This window comes from Mytilus trossulus, chromosome 8, assembly GCF_036588685.1.
Source record: "Mytilus trossulus isolate FHL-02 chromosome 8, PNRI_Mtr1.1.1.hap1, whole genome shotgun sequence".
NCBI classification, from domain to species: domain Eukaryota; kingdom Metazoa; phylum Mollusca; class Bivalvia; order Mytilida; family Mytilidae; genus Mytilus; species Mytilus trossulus.
Genome location: NC_086380.1, coordinates 43,402,141 through 43,419,560, shown reverse-complemented (window position 1 = coordinate 43,419,560; position 17,420 = coordinate 43,402,141). Strand labels below are relative to the sequence as shown.

The following is a 17,420-nucleotide window of genomic DNA, read 5'->3' as shown; positions in this document are numbered from 1 at the left end:
GTTGATGTACACTTATACCTAACATCTCTATATATTAAGAAATCAAACCTTCACATACATTTCAATTTATAGTAAACATATTAAAATGTGTATATTATCTTGACCAAAGGCACTTAAACGAAAAAATTAAAAGTAACTGCCATTCTAAATAAACTAAGTTATTCTAGCTCATACAAAATTTGCTCATGTGTGAAAAAAATTATGTTTGAAATTTTTGCAATGGAATAAATAAATGTGAAACTAAAGTTCATTTAATGAACAATTAAGAATACATATTAGCATTTAAACACTTATAAGTTAACATTCAAACGAAGCTCCATTTGGCCAACAATAGGGTTTCAAATTATTAGCACTACACTAAAAAAAATATCTTTGACTGCAAAGCAAATGTATATCAGTGAATGATTTATTTTAGCAGCACTTTAGAAAAAAAATCGGTTTACAAAACTCTGAGAAAATATGCAATAATATTGATATACTGATACATGTATATATAACAATGCTGGAAATACAAAAATAAATAAACAATTGAATTTGGATCATATAAGAACATCTAACAATACCTATTGAGCGCATCAGTGGTAAATCCAAAAACCAATCCATTTAATTATTTTTTTGTGTCAAAATGTCTCAATTAACATGTGCCACTTGGGCTGGCATATTCTTATACAGTTCAACTATAAATGTTCATATACTTGTTATGCATTTTCAAGCTCCTTTTCTACTGTAAAAGTTGAATCAAAAGGTTATCTCCCATATTTGGTTACCTCCCATTTCAATAGAAATAATCAAAATGTGAATGTATAGAAAATGTTCACAATTCATTTTTTTTCTCTCACTTTAATCAAGTTTCACTTAAATTTTTATACCCAGAATTTTATGTAATTGCTCCATATTTTTATTTCTTAAAAATTGAATGAAAAAAATAGTAAAAAAAAACACAACACAAAAATTTTCAGAACATGTATACCTTTCTTTTGCTTACAAAAATGTATAAGGTGTAACATTTAAACACATTTATACATTGGATCTAATGATGTTATTATGAAATGAATTTTTAAGTCAAAATATTTTTAAGTTCAACATTTCCATAGCCATATCAACATTACAATAATGGCGAATTGTAGTTTGCTCTAGTAAAAATTCTACTCTAAAAAAATGACATGGCATGTAACTAGACATATATAATGATTAAGATAAATAAAATATTTTAATCAGAATGAATTTATGTGTAAGAAAATAACTTTAATGAGTAAAATGTAGATTAATCAAAAGAAGAAAATATATATTTAGAATGAAAAAGAAAACCATTGTAAATATAACCATATAACTTAGAATGATTCTATTGAACCAAAAAAATAAAGTTTTCTGTGTTGTTTTTTTTTAATTTTCCTTCCTCTGCCCCATTAAATGATACTAATAAAATTGAGAATGGAAATGGGGAATGTGTCAAAGAGACAACAACCCGACAACAATAAACATATACATGTAACTACATTTTATAAAAAAGAGCAATTTAATTACACAGTATTAAATTGCCTTTAGAATATAATCTGATAATCTCCTTTGATTTGCACCTCATTAAATATTTAACACTTTTGATTTGTAGTGTAAAACTAAGGTATGAGGGTTTATCAAGAAGTCTAAGAACCATGCATATTTGTACCTTAGTATTTGTATAAATTTTGTAAATGTGTACATGTAGCTACTTTTATCTCTGTCACACCAGAAACAACAATGCTGACAATTTATGTGAAAATTATACACAATAGTGAACACAAATGTTTGTAACAAAAAAGTCTCAGGGTCTCTTTTTACAAAACATCTTATGACAAAAATTGATTGTTAGTTTTACTGAACTTTTCCTGACTTACACATATTTTTCTTACACGATTTTTTGGTGAAATGAGTCTCAGAAATATTAAAGCAGTGGAAAAGTTTGTGTCTACAGATTTTGGAAGAAAAATAACCTTTCTCGTTGATTCTGAGTTTAACTGAAAGCAAAAGTTGATATTCCTTGTATGATAGACATTACAAACTATTTATAGTACATGTATTAATACATATTTTAATGAACATTCAAAAGCATTAGTAATATGTTATATTAACAGACATGAAGCTAACAAATCTCACTTTTGTTTTTTTGGCAAGTACCGGTAAGTAAAATACACATTACAATATATGTTATACTTATATAAAAATGTCTACTGGTAGTTTGCAGAGTTTAAAGCATGTGTATGATGTGGTTAACATGGTTACCAAATGACATAAAGTGCCCTTGGAAAGTAAAAATACTTGGTAAAATTTTATAGCTAAAAATATATACATGAGCAATATTTTAACAAATATTAAACAATACATTGGAAGATGTTTAATAACAGAAAATAATTGGATAAAAAATATTATTTTTAGCCTTAACCTAGATAAAAACTGAATTAAAATGAATGATTATACAAAAATATTGGAACTTTGGAAGGAAGTATTACTGAATAACATTGTTATTTTTGTTGGCATCCTGTGTTCAAATAAACAAATTTCTTTATTTTTAAGGTTAATGTTTTTTACCTTGGATGTTTAACAGATTTTTTTTAATATCCTCTTATGACCTAGCTTCAGCAAAAATTAACTTTTCAGGACAGTTTGCTAGTAAAAATGAGCACATTGCTTTATTCAGATGAATTACTGGTTTACCATACATCAATCTGATGTCATTTAAATGAATATAACTCTTTAATAAATAAATTTTATAAAGAAATAAGCAAAAAAAGCATCCAATATGATATGATTATAATCCCCTTTAAGGTGGTACCCAACACCTGGACTAAAATTAATTTGGCTCGTTTAATTTTCATAAAATTTTAACAAAGTATTTACTTTGACACATTGACAAAAATATAAAAATTTCAATAAATTTGAACCAACAGTTTTATCTGGAAAGTTAAACTGGTTATATAGCAGTTTGAAAACACTTATTTTGATCATTGATAAGCTTGATATTCCCTTAACATCACAACGTAATTAAAATGTTTAGCTGATTTTGTAGAGGTACCACCTTAATTCAAAATTAAAAAAAAAGCATGTTCCCTTGTATCAATAAGCAAAGAGTTGTCTCTTAAATAAGCTGGGTGGTATTTAAATACAGAGCACTTTCAAATTAAGTGATTTGGTTCAAAATCAATCTTAATGTCTTATATATATAAGAAAAAACAACTGAAATTTGGAAAATGAATAAAATTGTACAAAGCTCAAAGTTGTCATACTAACGCCAGTAAATAAAATTTTGAAAACTAAATACAATAAATCACTTCTTCACTTAGCTAAATTATAAAAGCTTTCAACAAAAAATATTTTTTAAGTCATTTTCAACATTGAAGGAAATAATATCCTTGAAGAAGTTAATGATTGATAATTATAAATATATCTTCAAAATTGAGAATGAAAATGAGGAATGTGTCAAAGAGACAACAACCTGACCAAAGGGCAGACAACCATTTCAATCCATTTTTTTTTTATAAATGTTCTAATAAATGTAAATTGAAAATGTTTTGGCAAATGAAAAGTTCCTTTTAATTTTCTTAATCTTATAAAAATATATGGAATAAAGTTTAGACAATTTGAACTATCATTCCCATATACATATATGTTTAACTGAGGTTGTAATATGACCATGATAACCCTTTTTAAAAAGCCTTTTCCAACGAAATTCAAATTAAACTAATTTAAAGGCAGTGAAAAGGGCAGTCAAACCATATTCTATATTTTCCCAATAACTTTTAACACTAATATAGTGCATTCTTCATTTCTTTCAGTTTGGACTGCAAAAATAAATTAACCACAAAGAAAACAATATAAAAAAAACAACAGATCTATATCTTAGAAACTTTAAACTTAAATCAAAAATTATATAATCGGAGGTAGATCTTAATATTCTGTTCTAAAAACAACTTTGTTACTCACAATGAGATTCAAGAGATTTTTTTTCCCAATAGTCAGTATCATTTACAAGATTAAGTAAGAATATAAATATATATAGCTGATAAGATAAAACATGTAGTAGATACAAAATGTATATTAACATTCCACCATACTACTGGAAGTCATTGTATGACTAGGTGCTAGCTTTTTTAAAGAGGAAAAATCAGCAATGGCCACTGGTGAGGGGTGAGTATCACGAATTGAAAGACGTTCCTGTTCTCTGGTCTCTATCCCAGAATCCTCCGACAATGGAGAACCATTGCTTTGATATTTAGAAGTCCAACCAAGTCCTTGAGCTTGAGCATAAGCTAAATATCTTTTTCTTCGATTTATTTTATACAATTTAATTCTTTCTTTTTCCTCGTCACTATCAGAGACAGCATTTTCCCATCTTAAACTTTCCGTAGATTTCAGTTCGTTTCTGTTATTTCCTTTCCTTGGGTCACTGACGGTAATCTTTTTTAAGTTTTTAGCACCACTTTGATTCCCTGATTTGCTTTTAGTTTTACTGCCTTTAGAAGAAACAGTTTTAGATTTGGATGTTACTTGCATATTGGTCATTGATTCCGATAAAGATTGAACAGCTAAGGGTGAAATAGGGGAGGCTACTGGTTTGCGATCCTGTTTAATGTCAGATAAGACTGTCCGTTTGTCCTCATTCTTCACAACAGGGGTATCTAAAGGTTTTTCACTTTGTCCTTGAGTAGAAGAGTCCGATTCATAACCTGAAAAGATATAGAATTAGAAAAACTTTACATTATGAGATGAAAATGATGCAAAGAACAATTACATGTATCTGAAACCACTACAAATGTATATGCATGCTTAATTTTTTTACATAAATAAGGCCGTTAGTTTTCTCGTTTGAATTGTTCTACATTGTCTTATTGGGGCCTTTTATAGCTGACTATGCGGTATGGGCTTTGCTCATTATTGAAGGCCGTACAGTGACCTATAGTTGTTAATGTTTGTGTCATTTTGGTCTTTTGTGGATAGTTGTCTCATTGGCAATCATACCACATCTTCTTTTTTATATTAACTGCTGAAAGAAAAATATTTAAAAACAAGCTTTTCTGCTCACTGATGATACCCTTGCCCAAATACATTGTATGCATATTCAACTTCTTGGAAATAATTGCCATGTGTAAAATGATGTTATTAATGTTGGGTAAACAGTAAGTTGTTAAGTCATGTAAGTGAAGAATCTGTAAATGATTCACATCCTATAGCTGACTTATACATGTTATATAAACCCTGAAACCAAATTTTAAAAATCCTTATGAAAGAATTGTTTTAAAGTTCCTGAGAAAGATGCTTGACAAACAGTAATTAAAAACAATACCTTTTTTATTTTATTTTTTGTTGCACTTTAACTATTTTATTCAAGGCTAAAAAAATAATAATGGAAAAATGCTTGACAAACAGTAATAAAAAAACTTTACCTTTTTTTTCAAGAATGCTTCAAAAATGAAATTTTAAACAAAACTTTACAATTTAACTTTTCCTGTGTTTTTCTCCAAGGAAGATTTTTGCGAATCCATGACATTCAATAGTTCAAAGTAAAGAGTTTTAAACAAAATGTAACTGTGTATTCCATAAATTAACCTTAATCACCGGTGAAAAACAACAAAGCGTTAAGTTATTGAACGACTAGTCACTATACACGCGATTTAGGTATAAAACTTTCCATATCATATGTTTAATGCGTGAACGATTTAAATTTCAACGAAAGACAAAAGCTACAATATATGAACAATGACCAGAAATCGGAGATTTAAAAGGATTAAATTGGATGGAACATCATGCTCAACCAAGTGTGAATAATTAGGAAAGTAATATCTTTAAATATTGATAAATGATTTTTTAAATTTGCATACTGTGAATTCATTATTATATGTTGGATACCAATTTTTATATATTTCGTTAGTACAGGTCTTGGGAAACTAGGAATTTAAATGTTTTATTTATTTTTCATTGAAACAACAAGGTCCTTTTAATATTCATGCATTCAAGTGTTCCTCACTCCACCAAAATTGCTACCCACTAAAAATAAATAGCATATAGTGTAACTTGACTAATTTTTAAATAAAGTAGAGTTATCTCCCATTACACATTCTTTTAATGACCAAAACTTATGATACATGTATACAAACTTAAAGTAAAATAAGACTTTAGAAACTCTGTTTAGTGTTAGGGAAAAACCTTTTATCAATAATGGTGTTGGATCTGAAGGCCTGGTAGCCATGAATTCTTTGTTGGGCTTTAACTTGGAGTCTTGTCACTTTAATAGTCAAAATTTCATCTGAATTTTGACCCTTTTTGATTTTTTTTTTGTGTATAAATCAAAGTATGGTCTAAGTAATAAAACTTTCAAGTAGGATTATAGAAACCAAAATCAGAAATTATTTTAGCTAAGCAACATACTGGATTTGTCATTTTTAGCACATTTTTTTGTATTTTTGAGTACATTTCAATGTTAGTAAAGTTTTATGACTGTTAATAACTTTAAATCAACCAGCAATGATCTTGTTTCAGTGTTTATATTTCAATATCATGTAGAGTAAACATTGCACCTATTGGTTTTTTTCTTGATATATTTAGAAGTACATGCACATATATGTATACTGTAAATTCAGAATTTATTGCGAGGTTTTTATTATAAGAAAAAATATTTACACATATGTCTGTAAACATATTTTTCAGAAATTGAAATAATAAATGTTGATATTTGTCCATTCTTCAAAAATCTAAAAAATAAATCTAAGCAATAATTTACAGTAGTTTATTTTTCCTGAAATTTTTTAAAAGAATAAATCAAGTTCAAATGAAGACTACAAACGGACTAGCACAATTGGTAAGTAAATTATTCTGTAGCAGTTACAGAATGTTTTTTTTCTTGTGTCATCATTATAATATTATTCGCCACAGAGACGAGTAGCTGAGTTTTTTCTGTTAATATATATAGTCATTATGCGCATTTAATATAAATCTTACACTATATAAAAGCATATACATATGTACATTTAGTATCAAAAATTTGTAAGGGTTCCGCGGAACCCAGTGTCTCGCCTACTTTTGCTGTAAATCACAGGCTCAACAAAAATTAGGAAAAAAATCAATAAAAATATTCCTCTTGATACTATCTTTTGATTGTAAGAAGCTTCTGTCCAAGTTTGGTAAAAATCTAGGATAGTTAATGAATCTAATAAATGTTTTGAAAACTTTAACTGCAGACTGTATGAAGTATTAACTGGAAGAAAATCTAAGTCCATTTAAAAGTAAAATACAGAAAAAATGGAGTTATCTTTTTACAAAATTTACTTCTGGATACTATCTTATGATCATAAATATGCTTCTGTCCAAGTTTGGTACCAACCAAGGATAGTTTAAGAAAGTTATTAAAATTCTAAAAACTTTAACCACAGAGTGAATGTAATGTTTCCCCACAGAAAAACTAAGTCCATTTTAAAGTAAATAAAGAAAAAATGGATTTTTTTTTACAAAATTTACTTCTGGATGCTATCTTTTGATCATAAACAAGCTTCTGTCCAAGTTTTGTACAAACCAAGGATAGTTTAAGAAAGTTATTAAAATTCTAAAAACTTTAACCACAGAGTGAATGTAATGTTTCCCCGCAGAAAAAAACTAAGTCCATTTATAAGTAAAATAGTGAAAAAATGGAATTTTATTTTTACAAAATTTACTTTGGATACTATCTTATGATCATAAATAAGCTTCTGTCCAAGTTTGGTAGAAATCCAGTATAGTTTAGGAAAGTTATTAAAATTTCAAAAACTTTAACCACAGAGTGAATATTTGTGGATGCCGCCGACGACGACGGAAAGTAGGATCGCTTAGTCTCGCTTTTTCGACTAAAGTCGAAGGCTCGACAAAAATACTGAAAGTTATCAGATTTGAACAAAAATACATACATGTATATTGTTAAAATTATCTAAAGTACAAACTATGACAAATCATGACCATATCATTGTTAGGACCCTCGTAGTAGCAATATATTAATGTCAATGTTTGAAAAACTAATCTCTAATAAATACAATAATCTCTAATCTATATGATCAATAATCAAAGTTACATAAAAGCTTTAACCTATTGACCATCTAGATAGGTTTAATTTGGTTTATTGGTTTAACATTGTGTATTGTCTTTTAAATTGTGTCAAGTCATATATTTTATACAAACAATTCAGTCAACTCATCCAAGTCATTCAAATTTTAGTTACTTTAAATTATGACATGTATGATATGATGTACTATGATGTGTATACTTAAGATTTATATAATACCCATTAGTTATGAAAGTACTTAACATTTTATATTTAATCGTTTAAAAGATTTTGATGAAATAAAGGGTCTACATCTTAACCCTTGTCGTGCGGGGGCCGTAATATTACAGCCGTACCCAGAATACCGTTATTTTGGCATCAATGGCGCTCCATACATTTAGAAGTCATCGTAATACCATTTATTTCGTAGTGTATGCACGTTTCCTCAATCTGAAACTATTCATGTCATGTTTCTCACTTTAAATATTCAATTTGAGCTCAAATACGAACTTCAAAATTTGATATTGGACAAAATTGGGTTTTTTGGAGGGGTGGGCTTACCTTCAAGGTCTGAATCACGGAGTTCAGAGGACTGAAACCTTGACAAATACCGTTAACCTAAAGGCACATAACGACTGGTCGTGTCTATTATCAAAATACGCCGAGGAAACGACTACTTCCGGTTACAAGTCCAGTTAAAGTTCAAAATTGGAAAAATTCCGAAAAATGCAAATGACCTTCTTTACACTGATGAACCCAGATCAGTTTCACTCCGACCTAACAACTGTTGTGATAAAAGTGTTCACTGGTGTCCACGCTACATGAAAACTACAGATGGATGCATCTATTAGCATCTCTCGGACTTACAGGTCGAGAAAAAGAACGAAAAAAGGTCAAAATTGACGCCTTTTGTACCTGAGGACCAACTTTGGGGCAAATTCCTGCCAAAAAAATTCCGCCTCCTCACCCTGACCACCCCACCCCGTGATCACCTATTTTAGATTTATTGTAATCAGTATGCATCAGCATCAGGGTAAAGCTCATTTGCATATCATTTGCATATTTTTGCAAATACTCAAAATTTAGACAATTTCTGAAAACAACTCAGCATGGTAAGGGTTAATAACCCCCCTCCCCAAAAAAAAAATAAAAAATAAAATAAAATAAAATATACAGATATTAATTTTGTAAAATAAATTTTATAACTATAAACAAGAGTGCCCTTGCTGAAATGTCTCGTCTCCTTTACTAATCATTGCATGATATTAATTATGTTGTTAGTCCTAAAAATAAAGCTTTATTACAACTGTCACATAAACTTAACATTAGACAAGAAAACTAAACATTGACCAATGAACCACGAAAATGAGGTCAAGGTCAGATGAACCATGCCAAGCAGCTATGTATATCTAAAAATTCTTATATACATCAAATACAGTTGACTGATTGCTTATAGTTAGAAAAACAGACCAAAACTAAAAAACATAACACTGAGCAATGAACTGTAAAAATGAGGTCAAGGTCAAATTAAACCTGCATGACTGACATATACATGTAGTTCATAAAATATTTCAATACACCAAACAAAGTTGACCTATTGCACATAGTATTAGAAAAAATTACCAAATCTCAAAAACTTAACTTTGACCACTGAACCATGAAAATGAGGTCAAGGTCAGATGACACCCTGCCAGTTGGACATGTTTACCTTACAGTCCTTCCATACACCAAATATACTAGACCTATTGCTTATATATAGAATCTGAGATATGGACTTGACCATCAAAACTTAACCTTGTTCACTGATCCATGAAATGAGGTCGAGGTCAAGTGAAAACTATGTGACAGGCATGAGGACCTTGCAAGGTACGCACATACCATATATAGTTATCCTATTACTTATAATAAGAGAGAATTTAACATTACAAAAAATCTTTTTTTTTTTTCAAGTAGTCACTGAACCATGAAAATGAGGTCAAGGACATTCGACATGTGACTGAAGGAAACTTTGTAACATGAGGCATCTACATGTATATGTACAAAGTATGAAGCATCCAGGTCTTCTACCTGCTTAAATATATAGCTGTTAAGAAGTTAGTTTACACCTCCGCCGCTGTAGCCACCATCGGATCACTATCCCTATATATGTCAAGCTTTCTACAGCTCGACACAAATTGGAAAACTTCTGTGTTTACATGTACATGTTTCCAGTAGATATAGGTTTCAAAATGCATTTTAAAAAACTAAGAAATGACTCAACAACTAGTAATTGATTAAATTGAGTCTAGTCTTAACTTAAGTCAGCATATTCTGTTAAAGTGTAATTAAACAAACAAAATTTTACATAATTTTGGGAACAAAAACTTTATACATGTACCTGCACTCATTCAGGCTAACTGCATATAGTGCAACTATTAAGAACAGCCAATTAATGAGGCTCCTGGGTATAAATAAAAAAAAATTTAATGTAGGATTTCGCTATATTTTTTTATAAATGAACTTTATCATATACATGTACTTCAAAGATTGATGAAATAAAAGAATGGGGTCACCGTTAATTTAAGCCCACAACCTGCCTCCAGAAGAAACATACATTTTTGTTCATGTCCTTTTTTCTGTTGAACTAAAAGGAAAAATAGAGGTACTTATATCGAAATAAAAAAATAACCTAATTACAGAAATCGCTTACATTTAACAATTATTTAGTTTGTGTACACCAACATTAAAAAATATAGGTCACTGATGAGTTAAAAAGATATTTCAAATTTAAAGCCAAAAAAATGGCATATTTGCACGAAAGGGAGATAATTTGGAGCTTTTTCAATAATATAAACATTTTAAAAGTCATCTTGGGCCAAACTGAATAGATTTTTTGGGTTGATTTTTGTACCATACATTTATCATAAAGCAATAACTAATAGTGTAATGAATAAAACTTGTAATGAAAAAGTAAAGGTTTAATATTTTGCTGAAATTTTTGTACCCAAGAGCCATCTGAAGGCACGAAATAAGTGGTGTTATTTGTATTAAGTCCAAATAATTGTTTCAGTCTTAAAAAGTAGTTTCCAACTTCCAAGTTCTAATCATAAAACAATTGTTAACAATTTTTTTCATACATTTATTTCATGCATACACACTGTAGTAAAAATTCACAGAATCAGTCATACATATCATTTTTTTTTCCATTAATCTGACAAATTCGTTTTAGATTTTAACTACAGACATGACAGACCTGTCAGAACAAATGTCATGCATTATACTCTATGACTTGTATTTTCTTTAAAGTAAATTATCTTAATTACTGTACTAGTGCATCAAAGTTCATTTACATATTGTTGAAGGTTTATAAAAAAAACAAAATGTACAAGTTTATATATAATGCAGCAAATTATTTAAAATATTTTATAAATTCATTATTTCTGATAATTATGACTACATTATGTACTTTCCAGCATGCCCTTGAATAAACTGGTTCCGATATGTCTATATTTTACAGTACGTCTGTATCCAACAACCCCCCTCCCCTGATTAAATAACAAAGCTATAGTACATATAATACTACATTTGTACATTGAAACAATTACAAAAAGTAACCAGGAAGACTCATGTTACTTATCTCTACAACAAAGTTCTAGGTCAGGTAACCGTTTTATTCAAGCTTTAGTAATATGATCACAACAAAATTAATTAAGAGAAGGTTGTATAATATATTGAATGACCCCTCTTAAAGAATTTGCTACAATTGCTTTCATTTCATTTCTACATATCAAAATATTTTGAAATCAACATATTAAAATGTAATCTATCTTGACAATTTAACAAAGAAAGTCAAATTGATATATTAGTACATGTATTTATATTTTTTTAAGCTATGTCATGTGATAAAATCTGAACAAAAAGAACATAGAATGAGATAAAAGGATTGAATTTTACACATGTTTCAATATTTTTCTAGCCTACAGTGACTGTTTAAATGTTGATAAATTTGTATTTCAGACTAAAGTTTCCATACTTAATCCTTTATTTTGATTTCCTTTGATTCCTGAATTCTTCACCTTAAAAACTTATAAAAGAAAAAGCAGAAGAGTAAATTTCCCAGGTGTTTTTAATCCACAAGACTTCGTTAGTTTCATATTCATGTACCTTATAGATCCATATTCAATTTGGGCAATTAAAGTGAATTTACGAATTAACAATCCAGGATACTCAAGCAATTATGTCAAAACGAAGAAAAAATCACCAAACATAATTTTTTTCTTAATCATCAGACCAAATACATGTAGCTTTGGTAGAAGCTGATGCTTAACTTTAGAAAAAATTTCTTCAATTGTGTGTAATTTTGATAGTGTATATGCAAGGGAAGAATTTGGTTGATTATATAAGGAATCATCTAGGCATGACTGGAGCAGACCCCTCTCCCCCCTTTATATGTACATGTAGGTCTATCAGCGGCCGCCTTTACAAAAAGTTCTGGATCCGCTACAGGTTCCATTTAAACATGTTAAACTAACCATCACAAACTTCAATAATTGATGACAACCTCTGTTACCAAAAACAGAATTGTAAGTGACTAATTTGCCTCTGGGATTTCTTAGAGGCAATTAAGGCAAAATAATTAGAAAATTAAGACCTTCATTCAACAGAAAGAAAATCAAAAAGAACACCTTTTAAGCCACTATGACATAAAATGCTAATTTGTATGACTTGTATGAATGTTTTGGCCTTTAGTTGCATTAGTTTAAATTGTTAAATGATATGATCATTGAATAATTTAAATATGTCGTAATAGACCAATAAATGGAATTTTATTGATGCATTTCTTTATACAACTGAACATAATTTAAAGTTTGAGTTCAAACTGATTTAAACTATTTGCCTACAACATTGTAATTCTGAGCATGCTGATTAAAACCTTTAATTTAAATCTATTCAAGACAGATATATATCTCTATGTATAAGTACTTTCCCTCTTTGGTTATAAATTTTGGTTGGATGAGTCAAGAACTGTATATCAGTAAAAATAAATAAATTGAAATAAAAGTAACCTCATTATAAATTATTGCATTGACGTACATTAATGCAGTACTAGTGCACTAAATATTACATGTTTTTAAAGTAAAACATTACTCTGGGAAAGTCTTGGTAAGTTTGGTGAACCTTTGGAAGTTCAGTCTGAATATCTCTCCATTCATATGACAAAAGTAACTGGATATAATTTGGGCTGAATGACCTAAAGGGAGGCCTGCTTTTAGTGATACTCTATATAATCACCCCCTCCCCCCTCCCTCCCCCAGGACTGCCTATCATTTCAAATGTATACTCCCATATATATCCCACCTTAACTGTAAAACTATATTTTTTTAAGTACATTTAATGATCATGTTGGTTGCAGTGAAAAAACCTGATAACCTGATAACATGTACCTAGTGAAATTACTCCACTAGTTTTTTAAGTTTTTTATTTAGTAAAAAAAAATCCAAACATGACACAAATAGAGATTTGCTGTTAAATCTCATTCTTATTAATTATTGTGCAACCTTCTGACATGAAGTCATGCAGGGTATTCAAAAGTTCAATATTAGTGTTTCTTAAAATGATAGTGATTTTTTTAGTATTTTATTAAATGTGACATATGCATCAGTTTACTGTAATTTTGCAGAAATCAGAATTTCAGCTACATGTACATGTGTATCAATGGTTATTATCTATAGAGACTTTTCCTCACTTTAAAAAATTACCACACAATTTCCTGTAAAATTTGACATCAACATTTTACAAATTGTTGTTTAATGTCAGATGGTTTAAAGCAAAGACTATAATATATCTAAGGGAATTTGAGAAAAAACTCAGCTGATGTGAGAACAGTGATCTTGAAGGATTTTTTTCTCTATGGGGTCCAATTGGCCCAACAAAAATAAATTTAATGAGACATTTTTGGATTAATGGGTAATCATGGTAATGTTGTCAAATGGTCAATTGTCAAATGACCATTTGGTTACTACAAAAAAAAAATCAGCTAAGAGTATGAAGAGGGAGTGGAACTTATAAACCTGTTTGTTCTAATTGAAATCATGGATATTTTTCCTTTGCATTAATATTTACGAGAAACCTTTAATTACAATGTTAAGACTGGTACTGTTGCCTTGTCATGTTATTATGACGTTAAAGTATTGAGGTCATGACGTTTCCAAGGACATTTATCTATAACATCTTTTCAATGATTGAAAAGGAAATACAAATGTAATGTCAGCCATGTAGTTGAGAGGAAAAATAAAGAACTGAAGAATGCCAATGGCCATATGTCTTGAAAAATTGGTTTATTTATACAATTAAATAAAGTACAATGTATGTTCCCTATTGGAATTTTGAAAACAAGGATTGTTCTTTTACGTTAAATTTTGGTCATATGTTTTGTTATTACTTTATCACAATGACATGAATAACAGTAGAGAGTAACATTGATAGATAAGACTTAACAACAATTCACTGAAGGCATGTTTATACTAAAAAATGTACAAACAAGACCAATTATTGACAAGGACTGTTAAGCATCTTTCATGGAGACAAATACTACATTAATATTAAAAAAGTCCTTTTGGGTTTTCTTCGAAAAATAATTGTGATTAAACTTTAAAGATTATAAGTTGCGAAAAGTTCTCGTTCTTGTGACTTGTACTAGCCAAATTTCACAAATTTTAAAGTTGTTTATAAAAATTTATATCATGGATGACGGATAATTACTTTTTTGGGGCAATCAGTGGCGGATCCAGAAATTTTCATAAGTGGGGGCCCACTGACTGCCTAAGAGGGGCTCGCTCCAGTCACGCTTCAGTGATTCCCTATAAAAGCAACCAAATTTGTATCAAAAAGGGGGGGGGGGGGGGGGGGGGCGGGCTAAATCCTCCTCTGGCAATCAGTAAAACCGCATCATATGTTGCTTATATTACCATATGAAAACGCCCGAGCCATCCCAAAAATAGTTGGTGCTCCTATAACACAACACATTTACAAAAAAATGTATATACACACATATGGCAACACAGAAAACAATAGAAAATCTTTTTTAAGATATATCTATACCTTTAGATAAGAATTGAAATGTATTGTGTGCCATGTTGGCGCTTTCATTAGTCACTTAAGGCTCCATTTCTGGTCATTAAGCGCTGCAATTGGTGCATGGCACTTGACCTTCATGATTACTGTTTATAAAATCTTTGTAAAACTACATGTAAATGCGTTTAATAAGAGTCAAAATGGGAATCAAGACTACTAGCTGCTGTACTGTAGCTCTAAGGTACTTATGTTATTTTTCAACTTTTTGCAGTCCATAGCAAAATAAAAAAATATATAAAAAGGATAAGAGTTATGGTAATACACCTTATCGCTAATCCCTGCTGACCCGGCCACTTGAACTTTTGACGCATACAATAATCACTTTTCCATTGAGAAGTCAGATATTTTGTATTGTGACTTCAAAATTTTACGGGAACTTGTGTGATATCCAGTAATGGCAGACAAATAGCGATAAGGTAAAATTGAGAATGGAAATGGGGAATGTATCATTTTGCTGACCATAGAAAAAACAACAGCAGAAGGTCACCAACAGGTCTTCAATGTAACAAGAAATTCCCGCACCGTAGGCGTCCTTCAGCTGGCCCCTAAACAAATATGGCAGTGTCTGCGCGTACCCGCATGTGGGTACGAATAGTCAAATTGCCGTTCTAGGCTGCGCGTACCCACATCCGGTTTTCTAATAAAATGCCATTGGATCGGGTATACAACGTGAAATATCTACGGAAATTATCGATAAAATGTGGATATCGTGTAGAACGAGTGAAAAGTATGAAAAATAATATTTTCAAATTGTATTTATTAAATAATGATACATAATAATCATTGCAAAATTAAATGCACAATGATGGAAAATGAACCTGTACAGTCCCTGTAAAAGAAAAACATGATAGAAATTAATACTATTATAAAATTTTAATGCAAATTTAAAGATTTTTTTTTTTGTTAAACAGAAGCTAAAATTTTAAAATATATAAAACTACTAAAATAAAAGCATGAGTTTATAAAAATTAAAAGTTAAAGAAGAAAGCTGAGACTACTATAACACAGTAGTCTCAGAAGCAAGTAATAATGATTAATGAAACGTGAACGGAGGCTGGCAACATTTGAAATGTGCAGCCGGGTTGAAATCCGTGCCAAAACAATCATATTTGATATGTAAAATGTGTTCCAAATCTTAATTAGTTACATGAATCTTTTGTAATTGGTTTAAATTGATATTATAACTTGCTTCTTTAATTTTTATAAACTCCAGCTTTAATTTTAGTAGTTTTATTTTACTTTTTTCTTTTCAGAGACTGTACAGTTTCATTTTCCATCATTGTGCATTTAATTTTAATTAATAAATACAATTTGAAAATATTATTTTTTCATATTCTTCACTCGTTCTACACGAAATCCCTATACTATCGATAATTTTCTTACATATTTCACGTTTCATTCCCGATTCGATGGCCTTTTATTAGAAAACCGGATGTGGGTACGCGCAGCCTAGAACGACAATTTGACTATTCGTACCCGCATGCGGGTACGCGCAGACACTGCCAACAAATATATACTAGTTTAGTGATAATGAACGCCATACTAATTTCCAAATAATTTAATTGTACACAAGAAACTAAAATTAAAATAATACAAGACTAACAAAGACCAGAGGCTCCTGACTTGGGACAGGCGCAAAAATGCGGCGGGGTTAAACATGTTTATGAGATGCAGAGCTAACACAATTTTACAACAGTTTACAACTACAACACTTTAGCACTTGAACTTCTAGTGGTTACTCAACCAACATGTTAAAGTTTTATCAAAAATAAAACATAGTTTAATACCTGTTTGATCTAAAGCCCTGACCCCTTCAATTTCTAAGGCATCTGGACTCGGATCACTATCTTTAGCATCTCCTTTTGACGCAGATTTCCGTTGTTTCTTTTTCTTGTTTTTACTGTTAAGTTTTGCCATAGTTTTGTCAACTACTACTGACAACCTTTTCTGATTTTTCTTTAAAAGTGTCTTTGCTTCCATTTTGTGATGAAAGCCCAATATAACGTGAATATGTCGACTTTTTCATCTTTTATCTGCCGTTATCATCCATGGCTGTTGACAGGACCGAAGAACAAAGAATATAAACTATGAGTCCGCAAAAATTCCAACAAATAGTTCATGATAACTTATCATTGATTTTCAAAGTTTGATTTTTTATTTAAATCAAATAACAAATTTGGTATCAAATATGACTTCTGTTATGACTATTGATTATCTTTAAATCATATCAATTTTATTTATGAAAGGGGAAATAACGGAAACGTGTTAC

General features: G+C 29.9%; 1 protein-coding gene across 1 annotated transcript; it reads right to left on the bottom strand.

Moving 5' to 3' along the window:
* Positions 1 to 4,071: 4,071 nt before the first annotated feature.
* Positions 4,072 to 17,246, bottom strand: LOC134680981 (protein LIAT1-like). The gene is made up of 2 exons (XM_063540307.1): positions 16,939 to 17,246; positions 4,072 to 4,700 (listed from the first exon to the last, which is right to left on the bottom strand). Exons 1-2 carry the CDS (start codon positions 17,129 to 17,131, stop codon positions 4,072 to 4,074), a joined length of 822 nt encoding a protein of 273 aa, XP_063396377.1. The 5' UTR covers positions 17,132 to 17,246.
* Between the last annotated feature and the right edge of the window lie 174 nt (positions 17,247 to 17,420).

Excerpts from the sequence above, each read along its gene's own strand:
- LOC134680981 (XM_063540307.1), bottom strand. The coding sequence starts at position 17,131 with ATGGAAGCAAAGACACTTTTAAAGAAAAATCAGAAAAGGTTGTCAGTA. Across the intron at positions 4,701-16,938 it reads CAGGGCTTTAGATCAAACAG|GTTATGAATCGGACTCTTCT; the intron begins GTATTAAACTAT and ends ATATCTTTTCAG.